The 25672-nt window shown below is 41.7% G+C and overlaps 1 protein-coding gene across 1 annotated transcript in view; it reads right to left on the minus strand.

Moving 5' to 3' along the window:
• The window catches only part of LOC146631254 (ras and Rab interactor 2-like), a 38409-nt gene extending 15896 nt beyond the window's left edge, over positions 1-22513 (minus strand). The window contains exons 1-5 of the mRNA XM_085355222.1: positions 22417-22513; positions 12281-12416; positions 4463-4557; positions 3976-4165; positions 3777-3894 (exon numbers count right to left, since the gene is read on the minus strand). Coding sequence (XP_085211348.1) covers positions 3777-3894; positions 3976-4165; positions 4463-4557; positions 12281-12349 — 472 coding nt within the window. The 5' untranslated portion in view covers positions 12350-12416; positions 22417-22513. The remainder of the gene's footprint in view (positions 1-3776; positions 3895-3975; positions 4166-4462; positions 4558-12280; positions 12417-22416) is intronic.
• Between the last annotated feature and the right edge of the window lie 3159 nt (positions 22514-25672).

Below are 25672 nucleotides of genomic sequence, written 5' to 3' on the forward strand. Positions count from 1 at the left end.
ACTGGTCTTGGCGTCCTTAGAAAGCTGGTGCGTTCGGTTTTTGGTGCAACGTTTTCGTCATAGATGTACATAAAAAATAGATTACATCAGCCACTGCTTTGTGACGTCTCTTTGTGAAACCTTCATCGTGAGTGCAGGGCAGATGGGACACATTTATGATGTTAGCAGGCTACATTTGTTCATAAAAGGATACAGATCAACAGTCTTTCCTGAGTTTCAAGTTTTATTGAATACAATATGATATTCATGCTGTAAATTAAGGTGACCGAGTTCAAAGGTACACCTGCTGTGAGCACATTTCTGTCTCACAGTGAGATCTGCATCATGTCTGGCTACACAACGTTAAGGTGGCCGTGGCCAAGAAGCTCGAGGCGTCAAGAATGAGACTATAAAACAGCAGGTGATGTCACGATGACTACCTCAGATCATGAGTTCTGATGAGTTTGATCATTTTCTCATTTATTATTTTTTATTTCTAGTATTTAGATCTCTAGTATCTGAAATTAGACCACGAAATAACTCAACATCTACATAAACTGACAAAATCTGGGACAGTGGATCGTTCCAGGTTTCAAGTTGAGATATCCTCAACAACTGTTGAATGGATGTCATAGACCTAAGAGTTCAAATCTCTCTTAGGTGATTTTCACCTCATTTGAGACTTCTTGGCTCTCTGATACACATTTAGGGAAGTGGCTTTGAGCTTTTAGTTTCCATACAGTCACATACAAAGACAGAAGTTACTCTTCTCATTATGTGCACAGGCAGAGTTTCACAAAGGAAACTTTTCTAAAGTTGTATTTATATATATACATAATTAAAAGCTTTTAAGTTCACTTCAAACACTGTGTACAGGGCTAGCTTGACGAGGCACGCCAACTATAGAGCAGCTAGAAGAAAAAGCAGGCCTAAGGCACAATCCCATCTGTGCTGTCATTTCAGCAGGGAAAATCCACAGCTGGTATGTCGTCACTTCTTGGCAGTGTTGCAGCTCAATGACTAATGCTTACCATACATGCAACTGATTTACTTTAATATCTCAGACGTTAATGTTACAATTAAAAATGACTGTTTAACAGTTCAATAAAGCTTCCACAAAGCATAAGGAAGAACCACAACAAGCAGGCACAACTGCAAAGAGCTTTAGATGAAAGAGGTCAGCGCAGGTATGCTGCACAAGCACAAAGGTGACGAAAATCATGGCTGCTGTGCGTGTTTGCTGAAGATAAGTACTATAATTGCTCTTACTTAAACAGAAGCCTGTGTATGTTATGTCTTTTCACATGGCAAACCCTCAGGACAAAAGTTAAATCTAGACGAAAGGTTCATTTCAGCTGTCATTTGTTTGTAAAACCCACATTTCCAGTATCACCAGTCAAGCCTTATAGGGCTGGCTCTTTCAGCAGTTGTAGTTTGGACACTGTCTACGAGCAAAAACAAGATGAGGTCATGATGAGTTTGGAGATCTAAGCTGAAGCACCGTCAGAGGAAATGTGTTAAAATAGTAAAAATACAATAGAAAATGTTGGATTTGTTTTTAATGTAACAACATTTCGGCTTCATTATCTTAACTGGATGCTCTGCTTATTTCCTAGTCTGCTCCCATCTCACTTCCTGAGCTGCGTTCACCAAAAATCACAGGAAGTTATAGTTTTTGGTTTATTCTGTGTATCCTGTGTGGGTTTACAGCTCCTGCCTGGAATCAGCTGCACAGCTCTTCTGCTTCTGACTGAACTGCCTTAAACTGGACACTGCAGGGAAGTTTTCTTTTAACTTCAAGCGTCTTATGTTCTCGTGCAACATTTAATGGCTTTGGCTCTTTGTTTATTCTTTGATTTATCCGGATGACCAAATTCTAACTATAGGTTTTAAAATCCTCGTACAAGCAAGTCTTGTAACTTGGGAAGTTGGCATGAATGCAGGAGGTTATTTTTAAGCCCCAAACTAAAGAGAGAGTCACAGCTTTCATTTCATTGGTCAGTGGGACATAAAACTGGCCTGACTTACCATCCGTGTTGGTCAAGTTACTTGAAAAAAGTATTCAGTAACTAATTACTGATTACTTCCCCCCAAAAAGTAATCCCGTTACTTTACTGATTACTTATTTTCAAAAGTAATTAATTACTTAGTTACTTGTTAAAAACACGATTTACAACCTGAATAGGTGATAAAGCGATAGATCTTTCAGCCCAATTCTACTTTTTCTACATAATCCATCATACAAAATGTAATCAGATGGAAAAGTCTCTTTTTAAAACTTGTTTTATTAGTTTTAATCTTTTAACTTTATGCATCAAGCAAACATTTAATTATATGCAACATTCTCTGACTGGAAGAAATTAGTTTAACATTTAAACCTATTTTCTGCACATTCCAGCACATAAATTTTTTTTTTGTGTGTTTATCTTTCAAATAGATGCAAGTAAAACACAGCAGAAAATAAATAAAGTCAAAGACTCAGCGGTCCTGTTGCTCTATTTTCACCTGTAAAGCAGGACTGTGGTAGGCGGAGGTTTACCCTGGTGCAGGTGAGCTGCAGCGGTCAGTGGAAGAATCCGCGAGTTTCTCTGTGAGTTTCCCATTACGTCGTAGCTACTCGGTGCTTGTTCGGAGGTTTAGGGGTTTTTTTCGCTGTAAAAAGAAGTTTTCTTCCCACGCACAGCGGACACTAATGTTTTTGTCACTTTTTATGGAATCAAACTCAAAGTAAGGTCAGTACTTCCACGCTTTAAACGCTGCACGCTCATACTCTCTCCCACACTCGATATATGATCCACTGTTGATCTGCACACAGCTGTTGTCACAAACGGCGCACTCGCTTACGTCACTGTCGTGAGACATTCTCGCAAAAAAAAAACCCCCAAGGTTTTAGTAACGCAGTAACGCAGCGTTCCTACGGGAAAGTAACGGTAATCTAATTACCTTTTTTGCAATAGTAATCCCTTACTTTACTCGTTACTTGAAAAAAGTAATCGGATTACAGTAACGTGTTACTGCCCATCTCTGCTCACCAGACAAGTCCAATTAAAAAAAAAAAAAGTAATCAAAACAAAGAAACAAAACCTGCTTTCACCCAAAATAAGGTTTAAAACAGTCGTCCAGCTTTATGCAACGATATGATTGGCTCCTGAGTCTTCCAAGTGTCTAGCTTTGTTGAAAGCCTCTTTGGGGCAGGGACGGGACAACTGCCAATTTTGTCAAGAATTCTCAAAAATATTTACTCCTGATTGTTTGAGCCGTCTCTCCCTGCTGGGCGCCACTTTAGTGAGCAGTGGGCGAGCGGCCTGGTTCGAGCCCGACCCGCGGGCCATTTCTGTGCATCTTGCTCCTCACTTTCCCATCCGTCTTCACTGCTTCACTAAAGGCAAAAACGATGGTGTAATAATGTCGTTCCGGCAATTTTCTTGATCAGTTACATTTAAAAAGAAAACAAAACTACAATAGTACACAATGTAACATACACATGTGGCAAACCGCCTCAGTCATAATCTGATTCTTGTTTCGGTGTTGGTTTATTTCTGGGCATCATTTGCAGAGGTGGACAGGAAATGGTGTATTTAAGTCTTTGACCCAGAGGACAGCGTGACTGCAGAGGCGGCTGTGGTCGAACGAGATGTATTCTAAGGACCAAAGGAAACTGAAAGCCTCGTTTTAGCCGTCTGACTCATCTCTGCCATCACAGCTTTTTGAAAAGTGCTTTAAGAGAATGCAAATAATGACTCTGACGTCTAGCGAAAAGTACTTTTTAGTTAAAGGTAGTCAAACATGTCACTTACTGTACTGACTCTCTCTGACAGGGAAGTGGCTGATGGGAGTTCCCGATTCCTGATCCTCCTGCAGACGCACGGAGAGGACCTTTCTTTGCAGAGCGACAGACTTCCTCACCAAAAACACCTGCACCGCGAAATTAAATGTTTGGAAAGACATTCAAAGGAGACATATTAACATCTGCATCCCAGGACGCGACCTCCTCACCCCTGGCGGCTGTTTGAGCAGTATGCGATTGGCCTCCTCTTCGCTGACCCCCAGCAGCAGCCACGCCGGGTGGGTTTGAGTCAGCCGGTCCCACACGCTCATCCTCCTCCGCAAGGAGTCGTACCCAGAATCCCTTTCACCCACCAGCCCACCGCAGTGGCGAGCCTGCAGGTACACACCGCTCTCCAGCCTGCCACAGAGAGAAAGACTTAAACACTTTTGCCACCTGCTGGTTGTTTGTATGTTTTTTTATATGTTTCCTCCTAACCAAAAAATAACTTAGAATTAATAAAATAAGTCAATGCCGAGATTGTCTCCTAGTATATAAAAAGAAAATAAACATTTTCAGACTGTCCTCCAGACCTCACCATCTAATTACAAATTTATAATAAACTCCAAATGGATAGAATAAGCACATGAAAACAGAAAGATCTGTGTCATAAAGTCTGGAATAAAATACTTGATAGCACATAGAAAACAGGCTCACCCTTGTAGCTCCACAGGATCCTTGTCCACAGCATGAGAGACCTGAACCATCTCCTTCTTCAGCTCTCCGATCTCCAACGCAAATGTGTCAATCAGCTGGAAAGAGACAGAGTGAGAGGCTGTGACTCTGGAGGGAGCGTGAAAAGGAGAAGAGGACGGACGAGATGTAAATGAAACATAAATTATGAAACTTAAAACTGAGCCTGAGCTAGACTGGACTGGAGAAACTGTTACTCATTTTCTGGTGTAGACCTCGTTTCCTGTTGGAAGGAAACAGACACAAAGCACAGAGTGAAAAAAAAAAGAGGGAAAATTTCTCCTAATCCTCCTGCAGATAACAAACTGCTGCCCAAACTGAAAATGCTGTTTCTAATTCAGACAGGAAGCCTTCAAAGAGTCATCTGTGACAGGCAGTGTTGTTTTCAGGTCGGCACAGATAAGGCTTATCACAACTGTCATTCAAATCTAGGTCCGCATTTAGTTTGGAATATTTTAGGATTCGAGCAGTGATGACATGGATGATACGGAGTCTGTTTTACAAACCTGGAAAAAAGAACAAAGAAAACAAAAACCTGCTCGGTTTATGAAATGATTGGAGACATGTAGATTTTGGTGTCCCCAACTGTAATCCCCCCAAAACATTAAAGCAGCCATGGTAACAAGTACCAGCAAAGCTAATTTGAAGCTCCAGTCTAAATGAATGGGCTTGAATGAGAAAGCCATAACTTTAACAACAAGAGAAAAACTCTAAGTTTGCAACTTGGAAGTTATACTTCCACTACAGTTATTACAGTTACATCACTTTGATGGTATTCTCCTGCAGATTATGCTGCCATGTTTTGTAACATGTAATTTTCATGTAATCAAATTACTTAAAGTCAGGATTTGGTTGCTTTGTAAATGTAAAATGTTCAGTTTAATGGAATAAGGTCAAATGAAAGTGACTGAACAAACCTCTCGTTTTAAATATTTCAGCTGTATTTTGCTCTTAATGTTACGAGGGTCCAGAGTCACTTCTTTGGGTGTGTGTGGGTTTCTGTGACGTGGTGTCTTAAGTGTGTTTCTGTTCCTTTCCTTAAACTCCTGAAACGAAACTGCGAGAGCTTTTGGCAGAGTCTCTGTGTCGGACTTCCTGCTTTCCTCAAAAAACAAACAAACAAACAAAGAATAAATAAATAAATAAGAACCCAGCGCAGACTGGAGACTTGCTTCTGTGACACCTTTAAAAAAGGTGAGTGGACTCGCAGACATCGCCTCGGGTGGGCGCAGTGAGTGTTTGGTGTTTACTGTACAGGTGAGCAGTGTCTGATCAGCCCTTTTTCATGACACGTGGCTTCAAAGATGGTAACAGTAACAGAATCCTCACCTCCAAGCTTCAAAAATAAAACTTTGGATCATCTGGATCAAATATGATCCATACTGGCTCCAAAAACTCAACAGTGTCAACAAGTCGGCTGAATTTTCAAAAATGTGAATTCTTCCATCTTTTAGTCTTTGAGGTCTGCTCAGATTTCCGGATGTTTATTTATGATCAATATCGAGGAAAACAGCCCAAACTGAATCAATAATGTTTCATTTGCGTACATTTAGATTTCAACTTGTTCCACTGTATTTCACCCATAGTTCATGTACGTTTTTCTCTCCAAGCTCTGACTCACTTTCACAGTAAGCTGGTAAAATCAGAGGAACCAGCAACAAAAACGGTTGCAACTTCCTTTTATTTTAAAGCAAACGTGTGCCCCTTTCACCCCACACATTATCTCTGAGTCGTCTGCATTCAGTTAAAACACACATTCTGGCAAAATTAATTCTGTGTGCAATTTACTCCAAAATGTACTGGAGCTGAAAACTGTTTGGCTGCATAAAAATGTAACTGATTTCATGTTGTCTTTTTTCACTGCAATTCCCACATTCCCTCACTGCACATTTTAGAGAACTCCCAGGGGTTCAGAGCCTCCTCGTCGTATCAGAGCAGATGTTGAAATCTGGATGCTTTTCACTGATTATCTGGGTCAAACAGTGCAAACAGGGCTGCTCCTGAAAGCCTACAGTATTTATCTTTCTGATATTCTACATTAAAATGCAACATTTAGGGAAAATATGCCAGAAGGATGTGTATCATCACAGAAACGGCACATTTGTAAAGATTTTATGAACTAGCGCGCCCATTATACATTATAACCAGCAGGAGGCATCCTTCTCCAAACATTCTTCCCTAAACTGGGCTCCAGGCCAGACCACAGCCACCACAGGACCTTCAACCCCCCCTCACAGGACTAAGTGGAGCCAGCTCTGTAAAAGCCACAGACTCCCACAGCTTTGCATCAGGTCAAAACTCTGTTACACAACACGAGCCGATCCCCAGTGATACTGCAACACCAAACAACTAATATCTCAAACCCAGAGAAGGAGCTCTCAGCCGGAGCCTGGGTGGAGACAGAGGCTGACCAAAGCTGGAGAAACAGCCAAAGATTTCATGCTTCAAAGCATCAATTTTCAATCAAGAAATGTAAGAAATGTAGAAGTAGAAGCTAGAAAATAGCAAAGTGGAAGTTTGAACAGCATGAACCTTTAATTAGCACGGGTAATCCCAGAAAGGAAAACATTTGCTCTCATGTTTCATCCTTCTAAAGAACTAACGAGCGCTCTCCCATGCTGCTGACAAAGATTACACCACTTCAGACCGCATTGTTTACAGTGTTCCTGATGACAGATCCAGTTGAAATTCAAGCCACTAAACCAACTCAGAGACAAAAACAAAGCTGGCAGCTCCCTCTGCCAGAGCGCCAGCGTCACATGGATGAGCGTTAAGTTGTTTCAGGTGTGTAGTGTTACCTGACATCATCAGCTGTAATGTAATGTAATTATCTGAGTTTGTATTAGCCAAAAGATAACATGGGAGGGAGTAAAATACACCATATGTTTGTTGTTGGAAACAGTTTCCAGTTATAATGCACAAAATGTTTTAAGGCTAGTGGGAATCACATAATAAAGTTGGAATTTGTCAGGCTGGTGTTGGACAGTACCAGGTTAAAAGTTTCCCCTTCGTCTTTGTAGTTAAAGCCAGAGTCCAGTCAAGTCTTAGAGCATACGTGAGCGTGGCATCAGTCTGCTTATCCTAATGTCACCTTCTAGCCTTTAAAACGGTTTCCATGTTACAGAATCATACATGAACTTTTTTTCTCTGCAGAGCCTCATATCCTGAGTTTATCCAGTGACGGAAAGAAGGAGAAACATTAGTTATTACATATTGTTGAGACGGGCACTGAATTATATGAATGCGAAAGTAGAAAGTGAGCCAGAAGAGCAGACATGGGAAATTCCTGACCGATAAAACGAAGGTCAGTGAGCACGAGCGCTGCTGAGTGACTGGATCTGGGCAGAGAACTCTAATGATGATACCCACACAGGCCTTATGTCACACTGATGACCTTTAGAGAAAAACAACCCACATCCATAAAAAAGCACTCACTGATTTATACAGAGCTTTATAAACAGGGTTTATTTTCATTCATTATAGTTTATTCTTAACAGCACAGGTATGCAGAGCAAAGGCAGACTGAAGCGCTCAAACACAGCTCCTTCAGCAATGCACGTGTGTGTGTGTGCATGCGTAGACGTAATTGATTCACTGCATGAGCTGCTGTTAAAGCCATGGATGGAGTCAACGGGAAACTATGTGTTTGGTTTTGACACACAGACGCGTACAGAGCGCTTTCACAGGGTTATTAAAGATGGAAAAAGCTGCAAAGGAAATTAAAAGTGTGACTTTGTTTCTGAGTTGCTGGTCTGGTCTAAAGACGTCTCTTTTACTTTCAAAGGGGTTTTACTCATTCCTCTGTGCAGGGCACTGATATATCATACAGATAAACTGAGCTGATGCAATCACTTCAGGGCTAGTGGGCATAATACACATAATAAGGATTTGTTACATCACTAACAAATCTTTGTTTTCTTTTTTTAAAAGCCCACATTTTACAAAGCCAGAAATGAGACCATCCTCACTGCCCTCTGGGAGAAACTGCCCAGAACAGAAAAGAGCTTCAAGTGTTATTCTTAGTAGGCTTTCAGGGGTGCAGAATTAAAGTATAAGCACCATAATGCCAGAGAAATGTGCAACGTGTGAAGAAAAAAACAAAATCTAATAATAAAAAGTTTGCACATATAAGGCAGCTTCAGAATCAAACCATAGTGGAGAGATGACCTCGTGCATGTAAAAGATTTTACATGAAAAATCAACTTTTCATTAAAAGACTGTATATAAAAATCTCTTTTACACAACTGACTTGCCAGTAGAGGGCACACACACACACACACACACACACACACACACACACACACACACACACACACACACACACACACACACACACACAGGTGGTGCTGGGAGCCTGTTGTGGTGGTGCAGAGGAGCATCACTATATCATCAGCATAGAAATGAAGGTTTGCTGCAGTGACATTTGGACCAACATTATAAACAACAGCTGTCTGAGAACACAACCCTGGTTCATGAAGCAAGGTACAAATGAATCCATCTACCTGTACGCACGTGCTCATGTCCCAGTCATACAGGCCTAGAGACTGCTCATTGACAACCACTGGTCACCAGGGAAAAGTGTGGTGCTAGAATAGCATTCCCCAACATTTTGGAACCACGGCACATATTTCACATTAGAGAAATCACACGGCACACCATAAAACTAAAATGTCACAACAAGCATATTGATCATTTTTCTCCGTGCATCAGGTACAGAGGAATTGCTTTCTTCTGACCACTGCCCATGCTTCATCTGGATCGTAACTTTCTCCAGGACCCAGCTCAGACTGACTACCTTTTCTTTTCAAATATTTTTTTGAAAATTTTGCTATTGCTATTATCACTGTGGTCTCAAAGCTCGGCTATTACCGTATGTCATTTCTTCTTCCTCTTCTTCTGTTTTACTGGCAGTTGAGAAGCCATTTAATTAGAGCAGGTAGTTTTACTGCCCTCTAGTGGAGGAGAATGTAACTGTGTTGCCTGTTATGCTGATCACTTAGAGTACTAATCAGTACTAATCAGTACTACTCAGGTGGAACCAGATAATCTTCCACGGCACACCTATGTGCCGCAGCACAGTGGTTGGGAAACACTGCGCTAGAAGATCCTGTGGTTTCCAGTAGCTGGAAGCAAGGAAGACGTCCAGTTGTCTGCAAACGCTTGCCTAATATTCTCCAAGCTGTTGTGAAACTGTGAAAGCTGTGGCATGGATCGGCTTCAAAGTAAAAGTAAAACCTTGCCATAGCAGAGATACTCGCAAAGGAACATCTTTTACTGTGAAGGTGAATGTTTCTCATGTCAGGTCTTCACTTTTTCAAGCTTTGCCACAGTTTGCAGAGTAAATGTTACAATCTTCCGTGCAAACGGACGGTTGGGGCAATCTGCTAGCCCCGAAGCAATCATAGGCTGGTTTTTAATGCTGCACCATTTTTGCAACCAATTTCACCCAGCAACAGGCAGTAACCACTCATCACCAGTTGGGAAATACACGTTTTCCCTTAACACCCCATATTTGCCAGGGAGAAGTCGCTTAATAGTATCTAGGCCTGTGTGGCTCAGGCATTAGATGAAGTTAAAGGTCAGCCTCAGAGTTAAATCAGGGTTTTATACCACAAGGTTAGGACAATCCGTTTAACACTGACCAAGGCTCACACACAAAATAAAATGTTTAGGGCACTGAAAGATGAGGAAAGACTGAGGAAATCAGAAGCAGCGAGGAAACAGATTTACTGTCATGTGTTAACTCTCGAGAAATAGATCAGGTCTTTTCATAACACAAGACTACAACAGTACATACAGGCACTGCATGAAAAGGTTTTCACATCTGAGTGACATTGGAGCAAAAATATGCAACTGATTGCAGAAGAGAAAGAAAACAGAAGAAATTAGGAGAAGATGAAGATGAAAGGGAGAGAGAGGAGTGGACAGAGAGAGGTTTTTATGAGTCCTGTGAGTGTGTTTGTCAGGCTGCCAGGAAGAGCAGCTGGTTTTGTTCATTTCCAGAACTTCTTCGATGCATGGCAGAAAGTGGAGGAAAACTGTCAAACACACTGATCCACTTTGGTATTTCATCAGTCAACAGTCCATATTTCCTGATTATATGAAGGAAAAGTGCTTAGTCAGAATTAATAATGGTGAGAATTTAAAGTTAAGATAAAACCTCAACAGGATAAAGAAATCCCAGAGTGCATAAATCCAAACAGACTCTGATGAGTGCTTTAAAAATACTAATAAAAAAAAATCATGAAGACATTCATGAGTCTGTCTCAAAAATGGTAAGAAGAAAAAAGATTACTGAACAGGGGTCTATGAAATTATTTGTGATTGTCAATAGATAAATGTGGCCAATCAAAACTTTTTTAAAAGAAACTATATGCAAGATCCCAAGCCTGGAATCTTTCCCAAATCAAACATTCAGATATTCAAGATCATCAGAAACCAGCACCATTGCTGTCGAACAGCAGGGCGCCAGAAAAAACTGAGCTCCTGCTGGATGAAGACAGTGCAGGAGGAGAGAGGGAAGGTGTATTTGGTGGCAAACTTAAATAAAAGGGGGAAATGACAGGTAGAGGGAGAGACCTGGCTGATATATGGTTTGGCAGAGGAGGAATAGTGAGGGGACACTGGGCGAAGGATGCTGAAGATGGAGCTGCCAGGAAAAGAAAAAGACCACAGAGACGGTCCATGGATGTAGTGAAGGAGGACATGAAGGAGGCTGGTGTGACAGAGGAGGTTGCTGGGGTGAGATGGCAGCAGATCATCTGCTGTGGCAACTCGAGAGGAGGAGGAAGAAGAAGAAATGTGATAGCAGTTTAAAACACTCAGAAAAATACTTAATTATCAACAGAATAATTATGTTAGTTATGCTGAGGGGTGTGCATGATAACCAGCGGAACAGCTGCTGCCAGCGGGGAACCTTTTATGACACCAGTTTGTAGCTTAAAGCAAAAATTCTTGTTCACTTTCATGTTTTTATTCTAAACTCTACTGGGGCAGCTTTGCATAACTAAATGTTCAACATAAGCCTTCTTTATCTTCATCTCCTGTCTAAAACGAGCTGCTTTAACTCCTCCTCTTTAAGGCAACTTTCTTCTGATTGGCTGCACCAGAAGGTATGAACAGGTGGGTGGACTTTTTGTTTTCACAGCCAACATCTGTGACTATTTATCTGATATGTGTTTACACACCTCTCTGCATTTAATCATTAGTTATTATTAATCTCTGGCTCTCTTCCACAGCATGTCTCTGTCCTCACTTCCTCCCCCAAACCCAGAACCTGTCACAGCAGATGGCCCCGCCCCTCCCTGAGCCTGGTTCTGCTCTGAGGTTTCTTCTTGTAAAACAGGAGTTTTTCCTCCCCACTGTCGCCAAAGCGCTTGCTCACAGGGAGTTATATGATTGTTGGGTTTTGTCTATTTTCTTTGTATTATTGTAGGGTGTTTACCTTTCGATATAAAGCACTTTGAGGCAACCGTTGTTGTGACTTGGTGATATGTAAACAAAGTTGTATTGAATTGAATGTGTAAATAAGTTTCAAATATGAAACAGACATTCATCGTTTCCTGTCCTGATCCGTCCAATCAACCAGTTACCTCGGTTTTCACATCACCCTTAATCTAAATCATCTCAGCTACAGTTTGTTTGTTCAATTAATCCAAAAGGTAAAAAAAAAATTGTTTAAATAGTTTCATAAAATTCAGCATCTGCCACACAAATGTGATGACTTACTTTTCTGCATGATCTTTGTTCTGCTATGTCTCCACAGAGCTGTCCAGTCCTTACCTTAAAGAAACTGCTGCTCCTGTCTGTGAGACCACAGGAAGGATTTCTGGGTTGCGAGCTGGAGGCCATGTTGTCTTCCTGTCAGCAGGACTCGGTCCTTCTTCCTTTTAGGTCAGCGTCTGCAGAGGCTGGCGCTCTGTGGGACACAAACATGTTTCACTTCAGACACTTGAGCTGTGGTGCACCCAGAGGAAATTCCAATTTCGGCCACAGTCGGGGTTACAGTGATGCTCGTCTGCTGGGAATCTTTGATTGTCACTCTCCTCCCCTCCTCCCCTCCCCCTTTTTTATTTTGGGCTGAACTGCTGTCCTCTGATTACCTGTCTCCACCGTTTCCTCACCGTATCACATTTTCACTCTCTTCATTCCTTCATCCTGTTCTCATGTCCTCATCCCGTCATTCATAATTTATTTTCCATCCCGGACAGCCTCAGTTCCAACACAGCTGCTTTCCTTCCCCACCCATCAAAAATTAACGTCTCCAAATATGAGAAAACGTAAATGTCTGGTGGTTTTTAACTTCCATAAAGTGAAAACAGAAACAGGCCTGCACCTTCACATTTTTAAAATCTCTTTTATGGTCTTTATCTTTGTCTCTTTGTCTCTCGACCTGCCCTTCTCTGCAGCCAGGCTGAAACTATTAAGACTAGCACTTTCCTTTCCTGCAGAGGTTCATAGTCCTGGTGAATCAGGGCGATGCGCCATTTGTCCGTCAGTCTCCACATCCACTTTTATCTCCCTCAGACAGGAAGCCATTAGCCCCACCCCTCACCCCCCCACCCCATCCCTCTAACCCGACCACCACCATCACAGACTGAGGGGGAGGAAATAAAAAACCAGAGACAGTTCACAGGTTCAGGTCAGGAAAGTGACGACCAGCTCATCCACACTTCATGGTGCCTCAACGAACCCACCCTCAGTTCAATGAAATATAATACAGAACATATCCTGGTGCAACAGTTTGAATAAAACTATGAATCTTCATGTATTTGTCTGCAGTACTGCTCTGATTCAATTATATTTTTATCAGGTTTTTAAACACTGATTTATTGTAACATATTTAAATTTGTATTTTTACTGACTTTTATTTAATTTTACTTATTGAGACATTTTATTACACGAGCCTTTAACCATCCAACTGTCCATTTTCTATCACTTATCCAGGGCCGAGGTTCAGACCTCCCTCTCCTCAGCCACTTCCTCCAGTTCAGTCGGAGGAACACAGGGGCGTTCCCAGGCCAGCTCAGAGATACGATCTCTCCGGCGTGTCCCGAGTTTGCCCCAGAGCCTTCTTCTTAGGACATGCTCAGAGCGCCACACGCAGGAGGCATTGCAATCGGATGCCTAACTCAACTCCTTTCATGCAACTTTGGAGGGGGGCGGCATTTGGGATATTTTTAATCATAAAAATGTTTCCTATCATAAATTTGGGAAACTACAAGTTTACAAAAATGGACCCTTTGTGTTTCAAGGACAATAGAAAGAAGCTTTGTTTTTTTATATATTATTCCACCACAGATAACAAACCGGCAGCAGGATGATTTACTGCTGCAAAATATCCTAATGTTACATCTACAACCCAGAATCATCATTGTTGTTATGCAATAATGTTTAAAATTTGGGGGTTTTGACAGATTTTTAAATATTTATGTTTTCTTGTTTTTTAATGACATTTGTCACATTTATTATGCACGGTACATTATGTTGGAACATGTTAAGAAAAGAGTTTTTAGGTAACTTTTCAATGAATTTATGACTCTGCTGTTTATCTACAAGTGATGGAGGCTATTCCCAGCATTTACATCTGTGCAGGATGTCGTGACACTTTAGGGAGGAGCAGTTCAGGTTACAGCACAGGTTATGTTGTAAGGTTTGTGGCTACAGCGCATCTATAGATTTAATGCAGAACTATAAACTCTATTGTTACAATATTGTTACAGAAAATTTCTTCTGTATGAAATATAATGGGGTCATAAATGAGGTCATCTTAGTCACTGAAACTGTTTGGTTACTCGAGGGTTTTCTTTGGCTGCTCTAACCTGGGAATTTCCAAACTACTGGGATAAATATACTAGTGCAATGGCTCAAGTCCAAGTGCTGTGTCAGCAGCACACAGGGCAGCGCCTGTTTCATCACACTGTTTGGACAGGAGACATCTCATCCATCTTTTATATACAGTCTATATTGGAAATCAGATTTGTTTGCTAAGATGAATCAAAAAGTTTACAAGGTGATAAAACAACAGCTTAATACATGTAGCCATGAATTTAAAGATGTTACAGCAGAAAGAAAAGCATTAATCAGTTACATACAGGAAATTGCTCTGCAGGGATTATTTCTGAATCTGGCTTCTGAAGTGACGACGTTCAGATGTTCTCCGTCGTATTTCAGTGATGATGTTTGAATGCTTCAGTCAGACATGCAAAGAAGACCCTGAATCATCTCTAAGTTATGCTGCAACAGGGTTTGGCTGCTGTGGGTTTTATTACAGACAAAACAAGAATAAAATGATTCTAATGACTGAAAGTTAATACTGACTGAGCAATACTTGTTAGTTACAGCCTGAATAACCCACAGTGAAGTCAAACAAATGCTGGTTAAGCTCTAATATAAACTGTGCAGAGACTGCACCCATTTCCTGATGTTCTCTAAACAGAACCGATCGTCTGCTTCAGCCATCGTGGTTTCATTTTGACAAACGAAAGAATGTCAGGAGAAACACACATGACGTGAACTTTACTTTCTTTGTCTTCTTCTGCTGTCGATTTGGTAAAAGGTGTGATAATAGCTGACGTGCCAATGAAATCTGATAAATGTGTTTCCACAACACAAACCTCTGAGCAGCTGATGGATCACAGAGCATGCTGGGTAATGTAGGAAAACAAGATGAGCACCTCTTAACAGCTCCATCAAAAATCACCTTTTTTTTGTGAGAGCTTCCAACCTAAGAAAGAAATTATAAGACAGAGACCTGGCACTGAAACTATGATCCAGATGATTTAAAAAAAAAAAAAAAAAGCTATTTGAAAACGTCCTTCAGGGAGGAAAATTCAGGAAATTTCTCAAGCAATACAGCAAGTAAAATTATCACCCCCAGACGATCCTCGTTCGAAAACTAACCAGAAGTGAGCCCATAAAATCACCAGAGGTGGCTCGTCTTTCCCCAGACTTCTACAAAACCACGAACCCACAGCTGTAGTTGCCGTAATGTCAGAGATTTGTTTCTAAAGTCTCCTTTTGGAGCACTACGATGAACGTTTTCACTGTTACCATCTCGGTTTCAATTATAGGGCATTAGCCAGTGAGCATACCACGGATAATCCTCTGTTTTGAAGCATACCATGACCAAGATCTACAAAATGGACCGAAATGAGTGACTGAGCCCATTAATGCAGCAGGAAAGTGTTTACAGATGTCAGGGGTTGGAATGCCGTTTTCCCAGGACCGGAAATGTTTTTCAACCACAGCTTTCGCCATCCGATGGCCTTCAGCCAGAACGCAAGTTTATTTCAAATCATTTCACTTTATTTTTTCTGTCCTGGAAGATACGTCCATGTTTTTTTACTGTCAACTGGGCATTAAAAGAATTCATGCTAAAGGCACTCAACCATAACAATTCACCCAAACTGTAGCTTGTTACAGTCACACTGTATTCAGCTCTGTGGTGTTGAATTTTCCATCTGACTGCAGTCAGGAATGAAGCTCTGTGCCACACTGATAACAGGATCATTCACGCAACGCAAGCTACAAAACATAGTCAGCACTACTATTATAACACAACAACAGTGCAAAGGGTTAAAATTCGAGTGAAATGAAAGTGTTTAAAGTAATAAAATTCTATTTATATGGCACTTTTCAAGATAATATCAAAGAATGGTCGACAGGAAAACAGCTTAAACATCCAAGTAAAAAGTTCCTCAAAAGCAGAGTCCACAGATCTCAGGCTCGGTGGGAGAGAGTTCAAGAGTCGGAGGTCACTCTTGCAAAAGCTCTGTCTCCTTTAGGTCTCAGCCAGCAGGTCCTGGTCACATGACCTCAGGGACCTGCTGGGGATGTATGGGTGTAAAAGTTCACTGATATATGCTTCTACTCGTCCATGCAGAGTTCTAAAAGTAAGTGGAGTTTGAAGTTGACGTGAAGTCAATGCAACTGAATGAGCAACAGTGTGACATGTGAGGCCTCGCAGCAGCGCTCTGAACAACCTGCAGATGTTCCAAGGAAGTTTACCTAAGTAAACCACTAATTACAAGAATCCAGATGTGATGAAATAAAGTATGGATAACAATTTCCAGTTCACACAATAGAACTCAACTTTTAATGCTTCTTATGTGTTAACAGTGGAAGTGAACCACAGACTTCATATGATCTTACTGGACTAATATTAAAGCTGCTGTGTTGTACAGATCATCAAAGGAGTTTGTGCCTCAGATCTAATGAGTGAATTTCTTGGGTTTTGTATGTTAATTAGTCCTAATTAGCCAATATGTGTGTCTCCGCTTGGACTCCCGTTGTTAAGAAATGCAGCTTGCTAACCAAGCTTGATAGCATTAGCTAACAACATCTGGCTTCAAAAACAATAACAGCATTTAAAATACTAATGTTAAAGCTTCAGAGTGCATACAATACAATAGCAAACAGTAACTATCATCTGTTTGATGCACTCCAACACTAACCCATCCAACCATGTTCAACCTATAAAAATGGAAAATATTCATTTAATGTTTCAAACTGCTGTGAAACTGCGTGATATTTTCTCACTTCTCTTTACAGCCGGTCTGTAAATGTCTTTCCAGTGGGTTTTTATTCAAACTGTCAAAGACGGCATGAAGTGTGACTTTACTCAAACTCTCAACAGACAAACAAAAAGGCAAACAGGGTCCGTGATGCTGTCAGAACAGCAGAGCATGGCGATGGGGGGCTGCAGGCAGCTGCAGATAAGAACTCCCACACGTGGGTCATGTTATCGCTCTGAGGCAAACCAGATGATGGTGTGGGTGTATGCAGGAAACAGCCATTTGGAGGGCATTTGATTTGAAAGGTACATTTAATCAAAACAGGGCAAAGGAGTTGTTTAAAAAGGATCGACTACAGTAGAGGAAGATGATTAAGTGAGCTCTTTGTGGCTGCAGAGCAGAGCAGTGGTTGTTGGTGAGTTCAGCTGAACCCACTGGCCCAGGGAGGACCTGAAGAATCTGATCACTCACAGATTTTTAAAAGGAGGACAGAAGGGTTGGATTACTCTCATTTTTTCCATGAGCTGTTTATGAATCTCTTGTCAGTCAAACACCAAGTGGACCAACAGCCTGACCTCTAATCACAGCTTTAAGAGACTCCTGAAAATACTCAAAGTGCCAATCAGACAAATCCAGCTTCACATATAATCAGAGTGCCACAGGATTAAATCATGGTTAGAAACTGTGTCAGGCACCAGCAACGCCCAGCCAAAACTTTCCAAACGAAAGGTCAGCTGAGAAAAGCCTGGATATTTTTCCCTGTGCTGCTCCCCTTTAAATTAGTAACAGAAACACTGGATGGAGCTGAGCTGTGAGCTCCTCGGTGCAAACGCTCGGACTTTACCAGACTAGAAAGGAAGATAAAGGGGCAGAAGATGGAGCAGATAGTTTGGGAATTTCCAAATGAGATAAGGAAGAGAAGGGTAAACAAACACTAGAAACTCCCGTCAACCCAAACCAGCCTGTAACCAGTGCTTAAGATGTGGCCTCAAAGACAAAGTGCATCTAGAAGCTGGCTAGAATTGGCTTAACATGACGTGTGAAAACTGAAAAATAGCTGGCCAGCTGTGCCAAATCTGCCTACCAGCACCTCCAAAGTGCTTTAGTTATGAGTAGTTCCTTTAATCAGGTGTATATTTCATATCATATACACATATATGAAAAATGTGTTTGAAACAGGTTTGAAAGTTCTGTCATCAAAGACAAAACATCAACATAAATCCACATTATGTTGAATTTACACAAGACTTCCCTCTCTAGAAAAATACCCCAATAATTTTATTGTAGCTCAGCCAAAATTTGACATATTCATGAGATAAAAATCACAAAGAATGCATTGGGAGAGAACGAGAACCCTTAATTTAAGTTAAACACATTTTGTTTTCCTTCTGTGTCTGTAGGACATAAATGTAAGACTCTTCTCCCAGAATCAGCATCTGGAGGTGTTTCTCAGCAGAAGAGGACCTCATCTCCCTAAAACACAAAGACTCACGATACAGTAATAGCAGCAGTGCATTTAACATTGTGACTGTAATGATTTTTGAATGAGCACTTTGCAGTTTTGCAGGCTTACTTATTATAGATTAAAACACACATATGGCAGCAAGCAGCTGAAGAAGCATCCTCACAGTCAAGCACGGAGAGGAAACGTCATGCTTTGGGCTGTTTTTCTGCTTAGTGTACAGGATGACTTTGCTGGATTGAGGGGCCAATAGGTCACGATACGTATGTCACATCTTGGACAAGAAGCTCCTTTCCTCACGCAGACGATGGGCCTACATACTACCACAGCAACAACAGGGAGCTAAAGAAGAAGGCCTTTCACGAAGTGGCCTAGCCAGCCTCCAGACCTCAAGCTTCTAAGTGACAAACGGCAAATAAGAAACCTGAATGATTCAGAGAGTTTCTGGTGAGTTGAGGCCCAAATCTCTCCTGAGAAGTCTGCAAACCTGACCAAGTAACATCTTACTGCTTTAAGGGTTTCTCCATCAAGTAATAAGTCATGTTTTGCATGTGATTAAATACTCATTATACTCAGTAACAAGCAAATCAAATCAAACTTTTAGGTGATTAAAATAAAATTATTTCTTTGTAGGTGAGCAAACTTACAAATTCAGCAAATATTGGAATTATTTCCCCCACTGTAGGTACTAAGATGCTGCAATGATTCATTACGATGAATGCAATCAATGTTGTTTCCTTGAAGAATAATTCTGGTCTATTCTCTATTATCAGTGGCTGTAATATTATGTACGGTAACCAATCGAGTCATGGAAATGTTTAAACACTTGAATTCCCTCAAGACAAATGAAACAAATGAGTTTGGTAGATAAATTCTGGCATTTAAATGTTCAACCAGAGACTTTTTCTTTACTTGAAATCTTTGTGAAATAACACATACAGTCAGCGCAAAGCCAAAATGGGAAAACCAGAACCCAGCGCGTTTCTGCAGGATCACAGCGGACATCAGTGAGGCTGCAATCAAAGCGCTCAGTGTTAACATCCCCAACCGGACGCTTTACTCTCACACCAACCCGAGCGGCCGTTTCCCCGTCCAGCCAGCATGACGTCACTTTCCATAAACCTGTTTGGAGTTTTCAGTTCTGCCTTGAAGGTGCGGGCAGATGTGATTTAAACAAAAACTCTGTTCTTCTAAAGCCAATGCAGACAAAAACAACATCAGCTTCATAACCCAAATCTGACAATCTGGCGAGTTATTTCTCATTTCTCACCTTTTTGCTGAGTCATTTCCCCTGTGCAGCATGTAGAAAGGGTGCAAAGTGCCAAAAATGCAGTAAAACTAATCTCCTTAACAGATTCCAAAGAAGCTTAGATGAGGAAATTGGGAGCTTATTAGGCCTCTTCTAAAAAACATCAGCTAACTATTTGTTTAGGAAAGAAAGAGTCGGATATGCATTTAGGTGCAGACATCTTTTTGGATAGAATCACTTCATGCAGTTGTGAAAGCGAGCTGGGACATGTTGCCACCAGATACAGAAATTCTTTCAATTTCAGGAAAACCCCCACAAAATCCAACCTGTGGATTAAACAAGTGAGGGACTGTGCGAAAATTATTGCAGGGAATAAAAGGATCACAGCTGAGGAAGGATTAATACGTTTTTCATAAAGCGAGTGAGGTAACTCATTTGGTAGAGCAAGGAAAGGTAGCTATTTTTCCATTATTTCACTATTATTATTATTATCACTGTTAGTGTATAATAAGGTGCACCGTCTGACATGTATTTACATTTTTCTCATTAGTCTAGTACGATTAGTTTGTTTTGCATGTACAGATAAAGAAGAACTTGTCTATGCATACAGTCATAGCCAACCTATCATCTGTGCTTATGGTGGTTTATGTGTTATACATTTTTTATATATAACACATCTATATGTTTTATAGATATATATATAAAACATATATATCCACATTTGTGTGTTTGTCACATTCATAAACTGTGAAGTGAAAAGGGAAGTGAAGACGACGCCTCTCACAAACATTGTTAAAATTATTTTTATGACCTTTTTTTCAGTTGTGTCACATTTAGCAGAGCAGTAGCTGAGAATCTTCCTGAAAAGGTTAAATATCATCAACATGTTTGCTGACGGACTCGCTGCTATAAACCTGCACAAATCATCCCGTCACAGCCCTCTGGGAATGACAGCTTTGTTCTTTCTTCTATCGTTAGACATACGCACCTCACTGGAAAATGAACAGTAACATTCACAGTACAACTTCAGCTTTGAAAATGAAGCCTTTTTTAATAAGGATAAAATCTTTGCATGAAATTGTCCGCACACAGAACTTTTGTGTCAATCCCTTCTCTTGTCCTTTTCTCCTCTATGACTAAATATATCATTCTTTGTGACATATTAAACTTCAAAACCTAAAATAACGGGTTTAATGGAATCTCCTGCCAATTGTATGCAGACGATACACAGCTATGCTTTTCTGTTAAGCCCAACATCCTCAGCAGCCTCTCATGCCTCAGTGAATGATTTTCTGCCATTCTTTGTTAGACGTATCAAAGTTTCCTTCATCTCATTTATAGTAAAACTGAGGATTTTATGTTTGGCACGGACACTTTTCCCTAGGAGGTCAGTACAGTAGCTCTTGCCAGCACCATCAAATCATCTACTCAGAACCTCTGCATCATCTTTGACCAGCATCCGAATTTTGAATCTCACATCTCTCAGCTCACCCTTGTTTCCCTCATGTCAGAGATACTGCAAATACGTCAAACCTTTCAATCAGTTCCTTTCCTATTTAATCATCTGGAACTTTTCTCTGGCCTTGATTATTGTAATTCTCTCTTCACGTGTATCTCTCAGTCCTCCATAGCCTCCCATTAGTGCAGAGAGCAGCAACACGGCTGATAAGAAAACTAGCCAGTGCTCACATATCCCACTTATTTATGGATCTCTTCACTGGCACCCACTGAAATTCAGAATAATCTTTAAATTCCTGTTATTAACATATATTATATATATAACATATATACACATATTAACATATAAAGACCTAATTGCTGGAACCAACCTCTTCGATCAGCCAATCATGGTCTCATTACTGTCCCACGCTCTGATTTTAAAACCAGAGGTGATCACATTGAGTTTGTAGTGTAGCCCCCAAACCCTGGAACAACCTTCCTCAGCCTATCACGTCTGTTAATTGTTTTAAACCACGTTTTTATTTACACTGTGAAGCTCTTTCTAGCTCTGTGTTTTCCAAAGTGCCGTAGAAATAAAATTATTCTTTGTATTAAAACTTGCCGCTCACCGCAACACCCATTAAATCATCTGGCCTTGGTCAGAAAGCTTTTTTTTACGTTTAAACCCTGCTAGCCTGGCACTGGGGACAAAGAGATTTACTATATTTCAGAATTTGTTTTGGCCTCACAGGGGCATCAAAGGGTCAGAGTAGAAGAAAGAGTGGAAAGGTCCAAAAAGTAAAGCACCCTGAGGGGATCTTGTGTTTTTTACGACAAAGAAGAGTGTGATGGTTTCTACAGTGCCTAAAGTAAAACTTTTACGTCTGGGTTTTATCATATTTGAAAGAAAAATCCAAAGCTTTGAAGTCGCAGTTTGATTTACAGCCATGAACATGTGTTTACTTTTACCAGCAGCTTTATGCTTTCAGTTCATGATGGAAAAGCAGCTCAGCCTCATGTGAACTTTACAAAATGCTTCTGCTGTGATAAAATCAGCTTATTTTAGCGATGCCGCTGCAGAAGGAAGCGAAAAGGCGCCCCGTGTAAACAAAGTGCGCAGAATAAACAGACTTTAGCGCATGTGTCGCTGTTCCTCTGCAGCACGGGAGGAAAACTCCCGTCACCCGTGTCTGCAAACATTTTAACATGTCCTGCGTTTCCTGAAAGTTTTAGAACTACTGCGTCCACTAACCTTACTGTGGTTGATCTAAGTCGGTGTGTTACTGCTGCTTTTGTCCATGATAAAAACCCTCCGGGATGTTTCGGTTTGTCCGACGGCACCGAGGAGCTTCTGGTCCCCCCCAGTGTCTGTCGGTTACATCCTTTAACGGAGACTTCGGGGTTAGACAGCTGAGGTGTTGGAGACACAGGGGGGAGGAACGGGGGGGAGAGGAGGAGGGCGGTAATACGATGCTTCCTTCTGATTGGCTGAGACATGATTTTACCTTGAGTTTCCTTTAAACGTTGAGGAATTCATTGCGTCACATCTCGCACTGTCTTTAAGTTACGTCTTTAAGTTTTTTTTATTTAACAGTCTGCTGAAGTAAAAGTGAGGATTCAAACAGTTGAACAGACACAAAATGATTTCTGAGAAGTGATGGCCTGTCTGTTTGTTTTCTCTCCCTGCAGCACTGGTTTGGATCGTCATCATCGCCACACCAACCCTCTGCATGTGCTGCTCCACTTCTTGACCAGTATGTCCACTGTCCCTCCTCTGCACATGTCCAAATCATTTCAGCTTTGTCTCTGTTTGTCTCCAAACCCCACAGCTGGTCGTGTCCCTCTGATGTACTTCTAATTCTGTCCATCCTGCTCACTCCCAGTGAAACCTGAACATCTTCAACTAGGCCTCTTGTTTTTCATCAGTACCACTGTCTACAAATCATACATCACAGCAGGTCCCACTCCCATCTTGTAACCTTTGCTTTCACTCTTACTGCTATCCTTCTGTCTAAAATCACTTATCTTCACCCACTCCACTCTGCCTGCACTCTTCTTCACCTCTCTTGTGCACTGCTTTGGCTGGTCTTTAAACTCATCTGGGGCGGCAGCATCTCTGCTGGGGACAGGAAGAGACTGAACAGGCTGATCCGAAGGGCCAGCTCTGTTCTAGGATGCCCTCTGGACCCAGTGGAGGTGGTGAGTGACAGGAGAATGGTGGCTAAGCTGTCATCCCTGTTGGACAACATCTTCCACCCCATGCAGGAGACTCTGACAGCACTGAGCAGCTCCTTCAGTGGGAGACTGCAGCACCCACGGTGTGGGACGGAGAGATTTCGCAGGTCTTTCCTCCCCACTGCTGTCAGACTCCATAATAAAGACTTTTGCAGCTGATCAAACACACAAACCCACACATGTGCAATAAGACTGCTATATGTGCAATTCTTCTTCTGACAAAGTTGTATTTTTGTATTTTCCTACTCAGTTGTATATAGTATTTGTATTTGTATTTTATTCTATTGTATATAGTATTTTATTGTATTGTATTTTATTGCATTCCAGTGTTTTCTAATTTCTGCTACATAACTTTGCACTTTTGCTGTAACAAAACAAATTTCCCACCTGTGGGACTAATAAAGGTCATCTTATCTTATCTTATCTTATCTTATCTTATCCTCTTCAGTGCTCCTTGCATCTTCACTGTCTTCCTCTCATTCACACACATGAATTCTGTCTTGCCTCTACTGACTTTCATTCCTCTTCTCTGCAGAGCATACCTCCACCTCTCCAGGGTCTCCTTCACCTGCTTCCTACTCTCTCTACAGACCACATCTGTGAACATCAGAGTCCACAGAGACTCCTGCCTGACCTCATCTGTCAGCCTGTTCATCATCACTGCAAACAAGAATGGGCGATCCCTGATGCAGTCCCACCCCCACCTTCAACCCATCTGTCACTCCACTGCACACCTCACCGCTGTCTTGCTGCCCTCATACATGTCCGGCATCACCCTCATATACTTCTTTGCCACTGCTGACTTCCTCATGCAGTATCACACTTCCTGTCTCAGCATCCTATCATCTACTTCCACAAAGACACAGCGAGGCTCCTTCTGACCTGCTCCGTATTTCTCCATCAACACTCTCAAAGCAAACGTCACGTTTGTCGGAATCTTTCCCAACATGAAGCCTCGATTCAGTAACTCCCATATCATCCCACTCTCTGAGTCGCACTGGATGATAAAGCTAATCAGATAAATGTTAAACACATGCATGTTGGTGAATTTCTCAGGAACTTCTGTTTAATTCAAGGTGGAGTGAACTGCTTTGGTTTTTCCCTTTTATGAACTGAAAAACGAAACGCCTGTGGCTCAGGATGTAGAGTGGGTCGGTGGTTTGATTCCCGTCTCCTCCAGTTTGTGTGTTGAAATAAATCGGAGGAAGCCGCTGCACTGAATCGCCCCCGACACTGTGTGAGTGTGTGCGAATGTTCAAAGTGCTTACTCATAGAAAAAACACTTGTGCAATTTGTTAAATGAGGCTTGTAGTAAAAATCATTTTGAGTTCTTAAAAGTGCTGTACAAGTACCAATCCATTTACCATCAAACTCATGTAACTCATGGCCATTCATCATAAAAAAAACTGCCCCTGTCTGAAGCAGTCATCAATGAGTAATACTTGAGAATTTTTCCAAGTAAGTCTTCTGCTTTCTTCAGGGAAGAAAACTGAGTCTGTACCTTCTCAGTCTCTCCTAAAAGCCAGGCACCATCTACAGTCATGGTAAAAATACATCTTTTATATCAGGACATATACATACATTCAAAATGTCACATTACATCACGTCCTTCTTTATTTACCAAAAGCTAAACCAAATGCAGAAACAGTGTGTAAAAAACCAAACGGTGGGCTGCCCCGGTCTCTGTGGGCCCCGGTCCGGATGGGCCTGGGCCCCTTTGCCCAGAGTGTGGGGGTGCCTACTGGGGTCAGTGGGGGAGCTGGCCCCAGAGAGGGGCCTCTTGCCCCTCCCTTCCTTCCCTCCCCGTCTCCAGCTGCCTTCCTCTTCCCGCTCCACCACAATCACCCACACATGCAGGGCCTTGGGGTGCAGGTGTGCAGGGGAGGCATCTCCCCCCCTGTCCCCTTCTGGCCACCTGTGCCTCAATTTTATCCCACAACTTAAACATTCACATTACTCACACTCTCATAACACATACATATAGGACCTTGGGGGTGGGCATGCCACACAGCATCCAGAAGACCATCAGGGAATAAAACCTCACCTCTGGCGTCGTTGCCCACCTCTCAATTTTAAATACGTGTATACATTGAGGGCTAGCAGGAGGGGCTATGCGCTTACCTGCTGCTCTCTGGCAGGTAGCTCCATGCCCTCCCTCCTTTTAAATGCACCTTAGAACACACATGCATCAACACTACGTGTTGACATATGAGCGGGCGGAGGGAGGCTTGGAGTCTTCACACACCCCTGTTCTCTGTTGCCCGTTGGGGCGG

The sequence above is a fragment of the Diplotaxodon limnothrissa genome, linkage group LG6 (assembly GCF_057381915.1).
Source record: "Diplotaxodon limnothrissa isolate DT_005_m linkage group LG6, D_limnothrissa_male_GT1.1, whole genome shotgun sequence".
NCBI lineage: Eukaryota > Metazoa > Chordata > Actinopteri > Cichliformes > Cichlidae > Diplotaxodon > Diplotaxodon limnothrissa.